This window comes from Carassius auratus, chromosome 36, assembly GCF_003368295.1.
Source record: "Carassius auratus strain Wakin chromosome 36, ASM336829v1, whole genome shotgun sequence".
NCBI lineage: Eukaryota > Metazoa > Chordata > Actinopteri > Cypriniformes > Cyprinidae > Carassius > Carassius auratus.
In genome coordinates this window covers 2746705-2759413 of record NC_039278.1, presented here as the reverse complement: position 1 = coordinate 2759413, position 12709 = coordinate 2746705, and the positions used below count along the sequence as shown (strand labels likewise).

Below are 12709 nucleotides of genomic sequence, written 5' to 3'. Positions count from 1 at the left end.
AGTAAAATGAGTTTATAATTGTAAATAAATGAGATCTTTATGACAGCATAGGAGACTACTTACATAAAATTATATAAATATCTGTTGATCTGTATCTCTCAATACTGTCTTGGTAGGATGATATTTAAATTATTAGTTTTATGAAAACTTTATCCAAACATATAATAGAATTCAATACAATGATGACTGAAAGACAAAAAACAACAACACAGAACAAACAAAAAAATAAATGTTACTCAAAAGCCTGTGAATCAAAACTCACTTTTTTTTTTAAACAAACAAAAAGAAACAAAAAAAAACATGATGATTGGATAATCAAGTATAGTAAAGTCGATTTAGTACAGAACAGTGTTCATCCTGAATTACTATAAATATATGGTAAAACTGACTGCAGTTCAGTCACACTGCAGGCATCATGGAAATGTAACGAATAGTATGGCCTCCACACACACACACACACACACACACACACACACACACACACACACACACACACACACACACTGCTCTATATTAATCTGCTTCATTCTCCCTGTCTTTATCAGGAAGAACGGAAGACAAATGTCTGGTCTTTTTATGTAGCTCTGGGTCTCAACAATGTGAAGAGTCTGTCTGCAAGTAAACTGAACACACACACTCTCTTTGTTCATGCTGATGCTCAGACTGATGATTAATATTGTAAATATTTCCAGTTAGCTGCATACAAATTCTCAATGTTTTCACTAAAAAACTATTTTACAATACTGTGAACTACATAAGAATGCCAATATAGGACAGAAACCAAATATTTACAGAGACCAAAAATGAAATATTTACTCCCGTCATGTCATTCCAAGCCATTATGACTTTCTTCCATGAAACACCAGAGGAGGTGTAGCAGAATGTTTACTTTTGTTCTTTTTCATCAAACTTCATGATCCGAGAAATGTTGGTTCACCATCAAAGTGGAACTTCTACTGTGCGTTGATGATGACGCTATGGGAATGCCTTCAGCATGAGCTGGTGTTTAAAGCACATTTGCAAACTCACCAATACAGATGACTGACAGCAGTCACATGACATGCTGGCAAAGCCATAAAAAGGCACCTATGCCATGTGATCCCCAGAATCAGGAAGTCGCATGTGTCTGGTGTATATCATCTGCCTTTGAGTGAAGTGTACACAGTCAGCCCTTGAAGGAGCTGTTATTGCTCTGCTCACTCCTGGCTCTTTTTAAGGGGGATGGGAGCCAGGTGTCTGCACCCCTCGGATTGGGTTCCACCGCTGTTGAGGCAGTGTGGATGCTATTGTCATGGATATTGCAGGTGGAGTTGGCTGAGCAGCTTGGGACAGGCTTCTCCCTATCTCAAACTTTGCTCACCAGCTTAATGCTCTCATGCTGGATCTGAGAGCATTTTGTTGGATTCATCTGACTCCAAGGAGCCAGATGTGATGGGAGTTGAGGCAGATGATGCCAGCAAGTCCACCTCCTCCTAGAACCCCTAATACAAGGAGTCAGTGGATGTTATGACCTGTGCCACAGACGGTTAGGGCTTAGACTGGTAGCCGTTGAGAGAAAAACCCTTCCCCGGTAGGCTGGATGAGTGGTTCCTCATGAGTGGTTCCAATGATATGGTAATAAAATATTTTTCGGCCCACTTGTTCAGTCTCCCCTCATCTAGCTATGCTATCATCAAGGGGATGAGTGAACATGTATAACATGTATGAGTGAACATATGTGACGCTGCCCCAGGTAGATGAGATGCTCACTGACTATCTCTCTCCTGGAGCATCGGCCTCACTAATGGCTCCTGTTTTGCCTTCCAAGTCATGCCAAGTAACACCTCAGCTGGTAGGCAAAGTGCCAAGCGCCATTGCAGTGTTGCAAGCTTACCATGCTGACCTTTTGAAGGTCCTTAATAAAGGCGAGGGTATACAGTACATCTCAAACCCCTCCGAGAGCTCCGCCATAACACAGACCTCGCCTTCTGTGCCATGAAGCAGGTGGCCCATTCCACTGGCTGCTCTTTCAGAGTGGTGTCTACAGAGAGGCAACTGTGGCTGAACTTCTCGGGCATCAAGGAGCAGGAGAAGAACTTCAGGTAGGCAAGAGTTAAGACAGCAGCGTTTGAAAGGTATATCCTGCATTGAAATCGGGCATCTTGACCATGTAGTCCTCCCAAGCTGTAGGCAAGGTCAGAAAGAGATTGTGGTTACTTGTGATCCATCTCAGAGAAGTAGAGGCTCAAGGTAGCAATCTTGGGGGAAGCCCATGAAGGATCGCTGAGATATCATCATGGAAAAAAAGAGAACAAAAACCTCCTTCCCTCCTCCTCCTCCTTCCCCGTTCCCCTTTTCGAAGTGTGTTGAGAACAAGAAGTTGTTAATCAGTTACATTTATGAGGAGTTGGGGAATATTACAGATGCTGTTTGGGAATGTTAGTTATTTGAGTTTGAGTGAATGCTGGTTGAGATGAAGTGGTGCTCTCCTTCCTCATATATTTAGGTGTATGCTGGGTGAGGATATGAAGTATTGGGTTGAGTTTGAGCATTACTCTCTACTTCTTACGTGCTATTTCTCATTCTCACAGCATTGCACATAAAGGCACATGTTGGTTTAGAATTTGGTTTCATGTGCTGGTCGAGGTTGAGCATTGCACTCTCTTTTTATTTAGCTGTTCTCACAGCTTTGCTCTTATAGATGTATACTGATTGAGAATGTGATCTTTTGAACTGGTCAAGGTTCAGCATTGCACTCTCCCTTTTAATGAGCCATCCTCACTGCACTGCAGATTAATATGCTGGTTGAGGGCTTGATTTACTCATTTTTTATGGGCTTTTAGATTCATATGCTGACAATGTACACATATTTATTTAGGTATGTTGTGCACTGATTGATTATTTGATTTTATGTACTGGATTAGGTTGACCATTACTTTCTCCCTTTTTTTACATTAACAGCATTTCATATAGTCATGTATGCTGGTCAAGGATTTGATTTTATGTAAAGGTTGAAATGGGCAGGGCAGGGATTCCTCTCCAGGCAGTCCTCCCTCTCGCAGTGCGCCGGAACAGGGACAGAGAAAGTTTTAGTCGACAGCCTCAACCAACCACAGGGTAAAATGACAATAAGAGAGAAGTGACTTACCCCTTTTGTGGCTGGGAGCCTATATCCGGCGTTCCTTTAGGCTCTGCCTAGCCTGCATTCTCCACCAGTGTAATTGGAGGAGCCGATAACAGACACAGTGGGCGAGGCATCAGGCCTCAGAGAGGCTTTTATTAACAGAAAATAACACAAAAGAGAGGGAATAAACATGGCCAAAGGGGGAGAGTGTCCAAAATAAACAGGGGATCTGGTGTCCTCGTTGTGCTGCGGGGTTCGTGTGGGTCGGGCAGTGTTCATGGAGGAAGGGTCCAGGTAAGTGGCGGAGTCCGGTCCAGGTTGCGAGGGGCGGTGGCTTCTTCTAGCGGCTGCATCCTGCTCGTCGGCCGTGGCGCTTGCAGGGGATGGACGGTCGGCATCGTGGCCCATTGGCCGTGCAAACGGGTGCGGTTCTCTTCCAGATCACCGGTCCGGCAGCTCATGTCTCTGGTGGCGCAGGAGTCCCTCAATGCACCCTTCCTAGACCCACGAGGACACCAGTGTGCATGCACGGGGAAGAGACCGGTCTCGCGTTTGGCTTTTAAACAGCGGCAGTGATGAGGCTCCATTTCCATCCGATGTGCCCCATCACACACCACCAGCCCTGACTCATCCAGCGCCCCTCTTCTCTCACACACCCACTCCTCTCGGGAGCCTGGTTAAGGGCGGCGATTTAGGACAGGGTCCCGATGATAATCAGGGAGGAAGCAGCTGACTCATCACTATATATATATACATATACATATATATATATATAGACTGATTACTTAAAGCTATATGTTGGTTGATGGTGCAATTTTATATACTGGCCAAGGTTGAGAGATGCTCCCCCCCTTTTATTTTCTCATTTCAACACAGCTTTACATATATATGCTGGTCGAGGTTGAGCGATGCTCTACCCTGTTATTTCTCATTTTTCATGGCATTGCACATAGATTTATATGCTGGTTGGTATATGATTACATATTTCAGTTGAGGTTGTTCTGTGCTCTCTTCCTATTTTGCTCACAGCTTTATATACAGTATTTATATATACTGGCTCTCTCCCTTGTATTTCTCACATTCACAGATTGAGGTTGAGCGTTGCTCTCTTTGCTATTGTTATTATTCTTGCAGTATTACTCTAGGGGCAGTTGTGTCCTAATGATTAGAGAGTTGGACTTGCAAGGTTGCGGGTTCGAGTTACAGGTCCCGCAGGAATTGTTGGTTGGGGGAGTGAATATTCAGCGCTCTCTTCCACCTTCAATACCATGACTGAGGTGAGACCCTTGAGCAAGGCACTGATCTTGGCAACTGCTCCCCAGGTGTGTGTTTACTATGGGCAAGATGGGCAGCTTGTGCCTGCTTTCGCTTTCTTTTGGCATCCACCTACTGTGTGTGTTCACTACTCACTGCTGTGTGTGTATTTGGATGGGTTAAATGCAGAGCACCAATTCCGAGTATGGGTCACCATACTTGGCCACATGTCATTTCACTTCATTTCAGCATGATGCTTGAGGATGTAGCCGAATTAGTACTCAAATTCTCCCTCTTATTCCCATCCCTGCAGTTTAAGTATTTCCCTGGCCGAGGTGGTATTATATGAAGATATACTTTAAAGAGAGAGTGCAACAGAATCTGGTTGGGATAAGAAGTTCGACTGCCCCTTTTCCGGGGCATAACAGGTAGGGTACACTTGGATGACTTCAACCCTGGGGCCTATAGCTCCTGGTTACCAGGTGCACGGAATGTTAGTTTTTGGGTATTAGCATCCCCATATCATTATAATCGACGAAGTGTAGAAGTTTCATAGAAGCTGCCATATTTCATTGCCAGCATGTCATGTTCTGTTATATGACTATCATCAGCCAATTTTATTGGCGTATTTACACACATGCTTCAATCTCCGGCACATGCTGAAGGTGTTGTCATTGTGTCATCATCGACACAGCGTCTCGTTACTTAACCGAGACACTTTCTTGATTGATTGATTGAATTTATTGTCCAGTCTGTTTTCACAGAGAGAAAATTTTTCTTTGACACTGTAACATACATTCACTGCTTAAAAATCACATCACACATCAACAGCATAAATTATATAGTTAAACACTGTGAGAAAGAAAAATTTAAAATATCGACAGCCATTCTATTGTTTCAATTAAAATACTGTACGATTCAAGATAATCAATGCCAATGGAAGAAAAGACCTTTTATAGACATTTTTTCTAGCCAAGGGAATTTTTAATCTATGTCCAGATGGGAGCAATTCAAAAGCAGAGTGAAAAGGGTGTGTGTTATCTCTAAAAATCGCAATTGCCATTTTACCGATAAAATGATCGAACAAGCTCTGAAGTGGCTATTGTTTTTGTCCAGTAATCTTATTTGCTTGATTAATTATTTGTGAGAGTTTGTTCTTTTGTTTTAATGTTAGATTGCCATACCATGAAACAATATTATATGTGAGAATACTCTCAGTGATTGATCGATATAACATAGTTAGGGTCTGCTGACAAATATTGAAGCTTCTCCTGAGTTTCCTGAGGAGACCCAGGCGTTGTCGTGCTTTTTTTATGAATGTACTCCACATTACTTTCAAAATTAAGTTTCTCATCTATAATTGTACCCAAGTATTTAAAATTCGAGACCTGCTTTACAGTTTTTTCCTTTATGACAACTGGTTTATATTCAGATGCGGTATCTACTCTTCTCGACTGATTTCTCAAACATAGCTCTTTTGTCTTTTCAATATTAAGATGTAAAAAACTACTCTCAACCAACAGATAATACTGTCAATGTACTCAAAATATGAGGTGCAGTTCATTTCTTTCTGACATGAGACCAATGCCATATCATCATAATATTTTATAAGGGTAAGATTATCGTCATTGCACTTCAATTCATTTATGTATACGGAAAAAAGTATTGGAGACAGTACACATCCCTGCGGTACCCCAGTATCTAAAACCAAGCAATCCGACATAACATTATTACCACAAACTCGCTGATGGCGACCTTTTAGAAACTCATCCAGCTACTAGCACCTAACTCATAGAGGCGCTTTAAAAGAAGATGAGGTTGGACAGTATTAAAAGCGGATGAGAAATCCATGAAGAGTATTCGAACATAGGAATTGGGATATCTAGATGATTTTGAACCTTATTTAAAAGGTTCATGTCTCTTTAATGAATGTGATGCTACTGATGTTCGTTATTTGTAAATAGCTTTGGATAAATCAAATTAATAAATAAAATAATACAATTGTAAATGTCATTGCGCTGACTGGAATATCTGCATGCATAATTGACATCTGAGAGCTACACTGGAAGGAAACATTATCAATAAATAAATTCTTGAAAATTCTGTCATAATGTGTTTACCTTTATGTCATTTAAAACTTATAAGTCTTTTTTTGCTTGTCCATTCAACAAAACGTCCAAGCCTTAAAAAGGACATAAGGGCATCATAACAGTAATCCATATGAATTAACCATATTTAATGTGCCCTCTAAACCACTCAAAGGCAGATTTATCACGTTTAGGTTTCCGTTTACCATTTTTTATGTACTCTATGCATTATATTCCTTTTACAATCTCTTTATAAACTTTTTTACACTTGAAGGTTTGGTCGAATGGACTTTCAATGGAGGGAAATAAATCTTTGGCTATTCTTTAAGGTTGAATGCAACATTAAGAATGACATGCACAGCGTGGGATGACTATGCTTTAGAAAATACAATGTTTACGTTATTCAGAGCAGAAGTGGTGAATATTTGACCTTACAGCTAGTAAGGACAGTTGCATCACATAATCATCTAAAAATATAGCTTAAGCATCTTCATAAATTTGCTTGAATTTCCTTAATGATGACAATGATAAATGAGTGCGTGATAAATGTGGCAATGTAATGTGAACTCACAGCTGCGTTACTTACGGTGTAAGTTGAGGGAGATATTGATGGTCCTCTCATCTGTGAAGCTCTTGAGTCCTGTTATCTTAGCGCACTTCAGTCGTGTGCCTGCGGGGGAGTCGCCCACATTGATCCAGCACACTGTTTCCTGCGCATACAGGAAGTCCATGGCTGTGCTCTGTTTTGTGCTTATGTAGAGTGACGGGCTGCTGGATCCGCTCAGAGACGTAATCTGGATGTTCTGGGAGTTAGCGATCAGTAACACGGGGAGACGGTCCACAGGCACTACAGCAACAGGAAGACATCTGTTTCATCTCAAATATAGTTATAGTTCAGCCAATAATAATGAATTAAACTGTTGGCCGATGCGGATACATGTATGTGAGGGAAACGGAAATGGAGAAGCTTTATTTGATCTTATCTTGGACTGTTATGTTTGTCTTACCATTCTTGGCCTTGCAGGAGCGGTTGTCTGGTTGAACCAGATATCCTTCCACACAGGAGCAGGTGTACGAGCCGTCTGTGTTAGTGCACTTCTGACTGCAGGTGCCGTACACCGTACACTCATCAAAATCTGAACACACACACACACACACATGAAACAGTACTTTTTGAATTAAATTTCTAAGCATCTTTAAAAATTACTCTGATAGAAGCAAAACTAAGTAATTATATAAAGTTGTGGATAATATACCTTGGCTAACACTCACAAAAGAGACTGCAAAGTTTAACACAGCAAAATTGCTAATGAACTAAAAGTCTTATTTTTCACAGTTTTGTCTCTACAGTAAAACTTAGGTGGAAATTGCTGGAAAATAAGAAAAGAAAGTATTTTTCATCATTGATTCATGTCAACTAATTTAGTTAAGCAATGCTAACAAATGAAACCAGTGTGGCATGACATATGCATCAAGTAAGTTGCTCATGTTAGCTCATATTAAATAATAAAATAATCATACATGTATGTAATCATTTGTTAAATAGCCATGCAATTTGCTCAATAATAAATAGTCAAACTGTCATAATCTTAAAATAAACAATAAAATATCTTAAAAATGGCCTAATATGAAAAATAATTATGACAATTGGCCAGCTACTTTTTACGATTTAGATTCTAGTAAGTGTGAATGCTATTGTGTATTTATTTGTAAGTACTCAAGTTCATTGTTCCCATTCAATTAAAATAATCCATTGTAATGTCTTTATCGGCAGTAATGTCTATATTGTTGCATTCATAGTAGTCAAAGTGTGTGTAAATGTAACCAACCTTTACAGGTCTTTCCATCTTGGCTGATCTCGTAGCCGCTCTTGCAGTAGCACATGGGGCCAGTGCGTGTGACAGCACAGTTGTCCTGGCAACCAGTGAGAGTACAGTTGAGCGCCAGTTCTACAGAGATCAGAGCAGAGGTCGGCTAGAGGTCAAACAACACTGACACTGACTCACACGGCCCTCAACACTCACACTGCAAAGTTCAAAACAACTACAAATATTTGACATGCATCTAAAAGGCAAATGACATATATCAAATGAAATCACATGATACACAAAATCTCATAAGTTTTGCTTTTACTCGATGTAGTAACAGAACTTCATCACACACTGAATGACAACACAGTGCATTCTAGACTTAAAGCACTAGAATCAAGCTAACATGTAACATACAGTAATCCACCAAAGTGGACATTTGTATTTTATTTTACGTGTGTGTGTGTTTGTGTTCTTTTTTATGAGCTAATTCTTATATATATATATATATATATATATATATATATATATATATATATATATATATATATATATATATATATATATATTATGATTTTGTAGTTTATGTAAAAATAACACAAAATCTGTGGAAAAACACAACAGGAACCCAAAAACACAAAACAATGCAATGTGTAATTCAAAATACTGTTAAACCGTAAAAAAAAAAAAAAAAAAGGTCAAAATTTTATTATATTAACATGGTACATTAGGCCCTAGTTTTACCAGACTTTTCTTATGTGAGGATAAGTAGAGTCATTGAACACTAAATAGGTGTTGTAAATGTAGGCTAAATAAGTTAATAGTTTCTCAAGATTTCTGAACTAGCTGTTTTTGTAGTTTAGTTTCAACACATTGTCTGACAGGACTAGAGTTTTTGAATGTTGATGTCTGCACACAATTTTGAGGCATTTTTATGTTAACACAGTAAGGAAATCCTATTTTGCATGAAACTGATTGATTTGACAAACCACAGAGTGACTGAAATGAAATAACAGTAGCTGGTACCTCAGCAGGTGGTGAACGGGAGTGATGTTAACAACACACACACACACACACACACACCTATCCCAGAACTGAAGGGACGCTGCAAAAATGAGTGTACAGTCAGATGCCTGACTGTCAGAATGCCTCTAGATGAACTGCATCAACAACTCACAGCAGCTATGCTAATATGCTAACAGCTCCTTATGTAGTCAGTCTCAGTGGTTTTGTCAGTGCAATCATATGCTCAGTTCAAAAACCATGAAGCATCTGAAGGCATCTCAAGCCCAATTCTGACATTAACACTGGTCCAACATTTCCAAACTGTGTCGATACACAATCACAGCAGAAAGTGTGTGAGTGTGTGTTTTGATTTGCATGTAGGTATGTGTGTGTGGATGAGTGTAAGCATGCAAAGTTGAGCATGTGAAGGAAGTTCTTCACTGCTGGTTCTTAAGATGACTGAATGGAAATTTGACAGAAATTTGGCCTGTACTTCACATTTCACCATTTCACTAGGACAACACAAGTACTCTGATGGGTTAAACTTACGACTATACACTGTTTTATCTATCAAAAATAACAAATGTTCTTCTTACTCAAAATGTATAGCAATGCCAAGATCAGAATTTTGATGTCCAGGTTTTGCACACTGTGACATTGCACTGTCAAAAATGTTTAATACATTTTGCTTTGAATAAAACATTCGCAGAAATCGCAGAAATTTGAAAAACAAATATTAGTCAACCAAATTAAAATGAGTTCAAATGTAAACTGCATTTTGTTTGGCCGTTCCTCTTTAGTCTTTCAGTGGTGGAATTTTCTCAGATAACGAACTATTCATAATTTCTTCAATGATGGCAAGCTGTCCTGGTCCAGCGGCTGCAAAGCAAATATTTGTACAAACTGAATATTGCCATCTCATGCTTTACGATTGCTATTACTGAATGCAGGGTGGGTTTGGCCAAAAATAATTAATATCTTATTTAAACCATTTTATATGCATTCACAGCAGTGTTAACTCAGTTCTAGAGTTACCTTCTCATTATCTGCATGTGCTTTTAAATGCTTAATTCATGCGCTGGTCTGATCTGTGCTTTTTCTGAGCGCTGCATACACCCGAAGTACGCGCACTAAAACCTGTCAAACAGCGCCTGATTATTGATCATCTTTTGTGCTAAAGCTGTCAAAACAGACAAGGTTTACATGTAGACTCAGTTGGTTATATCTAAAATTAAAGTAAACAGTTGAGAGAAAAACCTATAGGTGCCTGTATATTAAATGTGAGCAGGTCTTAAAGGGACAGTAGGCCTATTAAAAATTCAGCCTATTGTCATTGCTGTCAAGGAATAGATCACAATAAAATGACATTTCTGTCATTATTAACTCACTGTCATGTCCCAAACCTGTATTATTTATTTCTTGTGCTGAACACAAAAGAAGATATTTTGAAGAATGTGCGTAACCAAACAGTTGCTGATCCACATTGAATTTGATAGAAGCAAAAAAATACGATGGAAGTCACTGTGGACCATTCCTCAAAATAGCATTTGTGTTCAGAAGAAGAAAGAAACTCATTCAGGTTTAAAACCACCTTTGAGTGAGTAAACGGTGGGATAAAAAGAAAACTGACAGACAGCTGAAATAATTTTTATTTTTGGGTGAACTATTCCTTTAACAAACAACTTGCAAAATGGTAAAACCAACATGACAAAGAATTGTGATAAAATCGTGAATCGTGATATCTCTATAAAAAATAGTGATATGATATTTTTTCCATATCTCCCACCCCTACTTTGCAGATACTTCTCTAACAATTTCCAGCCTTGTGAACATTTCATCAGAAGTTTTGACTGAGACACAGGAAGTTTCCACAGACAGACATGATGAGGCCCAGACACCGATAGAGCCGATCCAGGACTGTGTTCTTTCTGTTGGGCAGTGCTGCTAAACTCACACCAAACTGCTAAACCTTTTTTGTTTAAAGCGCTATATAAATAAAGCTGACACCAGATTTATACCGCCGATACAACTGAAACACAGGCATGTCTTTACAATCTTGGAGGTTCACATATTTCTCCATCATCATTTAGGGAGATGAATAAGTGACAACATAAACAGATTTGTGTATTATTTTTTAAATTACACTATTGGTAACACAGGGTTCACAAACTTTCAAGCATCAGTGTATTTAGTTCATGTTTGTCCGGTGCAGATCTGTGTACACTCTCTATCAGCTAACACAGCTAATTTGAAGGAGGATTTGGTAAGAAAATAATCTTAATTCAAACTGAAAATAAGACTATTTTGTTTACCCCACTGGCAGATTATGTAGCTTGTTTTAAGGAAAAACTCACTTAATTTTGACTTACTTTGTCTGAAAGCAAGGGTTAGGGTTATCATATTTAAATATTTGGACTAGAAACAAGACAAAAACTCACCCTTAACATCTCACACAGTTTTGCTCATTAAATACATTTATATTGGATGATAAATCAATTAAAAAACATAATGTTTTGCTGTTTAACCAATGGTAATTACATTCAATGTAAATCTGAACTTTGCAAATTCCTAATAATAGTATTAATGTTGGATAACTACAAGATATCTGTCTATAATCCCGTGATGTTTGAAGTCATGCAGTCCTTACCTCTGCAGTGCGGACCCTCGTCTCCTCCGTCAGTGCAGTCAGAGACGCCGTTACACAGCTTGCTCATGTGAACACACAAGTCTGACCCCAGACACTGATGCTCATTAGGAGGACACTGGGACACACGGTTATGAGGACCTGAAAGAGAGCAGACAACAAAAGCATAAAGATGACGATACTACCTACAAAGCATCCCACTTTTGATCGTATCAAAACCTCAATGTGATAAGCTGAAATACTAGAAAGCATTATACAGTACAGTACAGTAAAAGAACACAGGAACAAGAATTAATGTTTAAAGTGTAGGTGAAATATTCTGAAAGCATACTATAATTTACTGCAATGATACACAGCATCTGTTATTTTAGAAACTGCGTACTGCAACCATCTGAAAAACACTTTTTTTTAACCTCATGAATCATTCTTCATTTTCTTTCGTACTTTCAAACACTGTTGGTTAAACATCCCAGTTGATGGTTTTATTATGACTGTGTCCATTAGTGTGCAGTCATGTGTTTGTCTGAGTCACTGGATGAGCTGTATTTGTGTGTCTGAGCTCTCGTCTCTCTGGAGTGGACAGAACGCTGGGCGTGGGGTGAAAACGGACCAAGACTTCCCAAATCACTGACCAGAAATGAGTGAACGTGTCTGTGCGGAAATGTGATGCAACAGCATTTTTAAAGCAATGCATGTTCGCTGAACGTCTAGCTCACAGATGAGATCATTGATACCGTGCCAGTACAAACACAGATCAGTGAAGCTTTATTAAGTCATGACAAAGGGTTTATATGCAGCTTGTGTAGGT

The 12709-nt window shown here is 39.1% G+C and overlaps 1 protein-coding gene across 7 annotated transcripts in view; it reads right to left on the bottom strand.

Moving 5' to 3' along the window:
- Positions 1-12709, bottom strand: part of LOC113054967 (low-density lipoprotein receptor-related protein 1-like) — a 181190-nt gene that overhangs the window by 131000 nt on the left and 37481 nt on the right. For all 7 annotated transcript variants that reach the window (XM_026220795.1, XM_026220798.1, XM_026220797.1 and 4 more), the window contains exons 3-6: positions 11905-12042; positions 8274-8393; positions 7452-7580; positions 7031-7291 (exon numbers count right to left, since the gene is read on the bottom strand). In XM_026220795.1, the coding sequence (XP_026076580.1) occupies positions 7031-7291; positions 7452-7580; positions 8274-8393; positions 11905-12042 (648 nt within the window). The remainder of the gene's footprint in view (positions 1-7030; positions 7292-7451; positions 7581-8273; positions 8394-11904; positions 12043-12709) is intronic.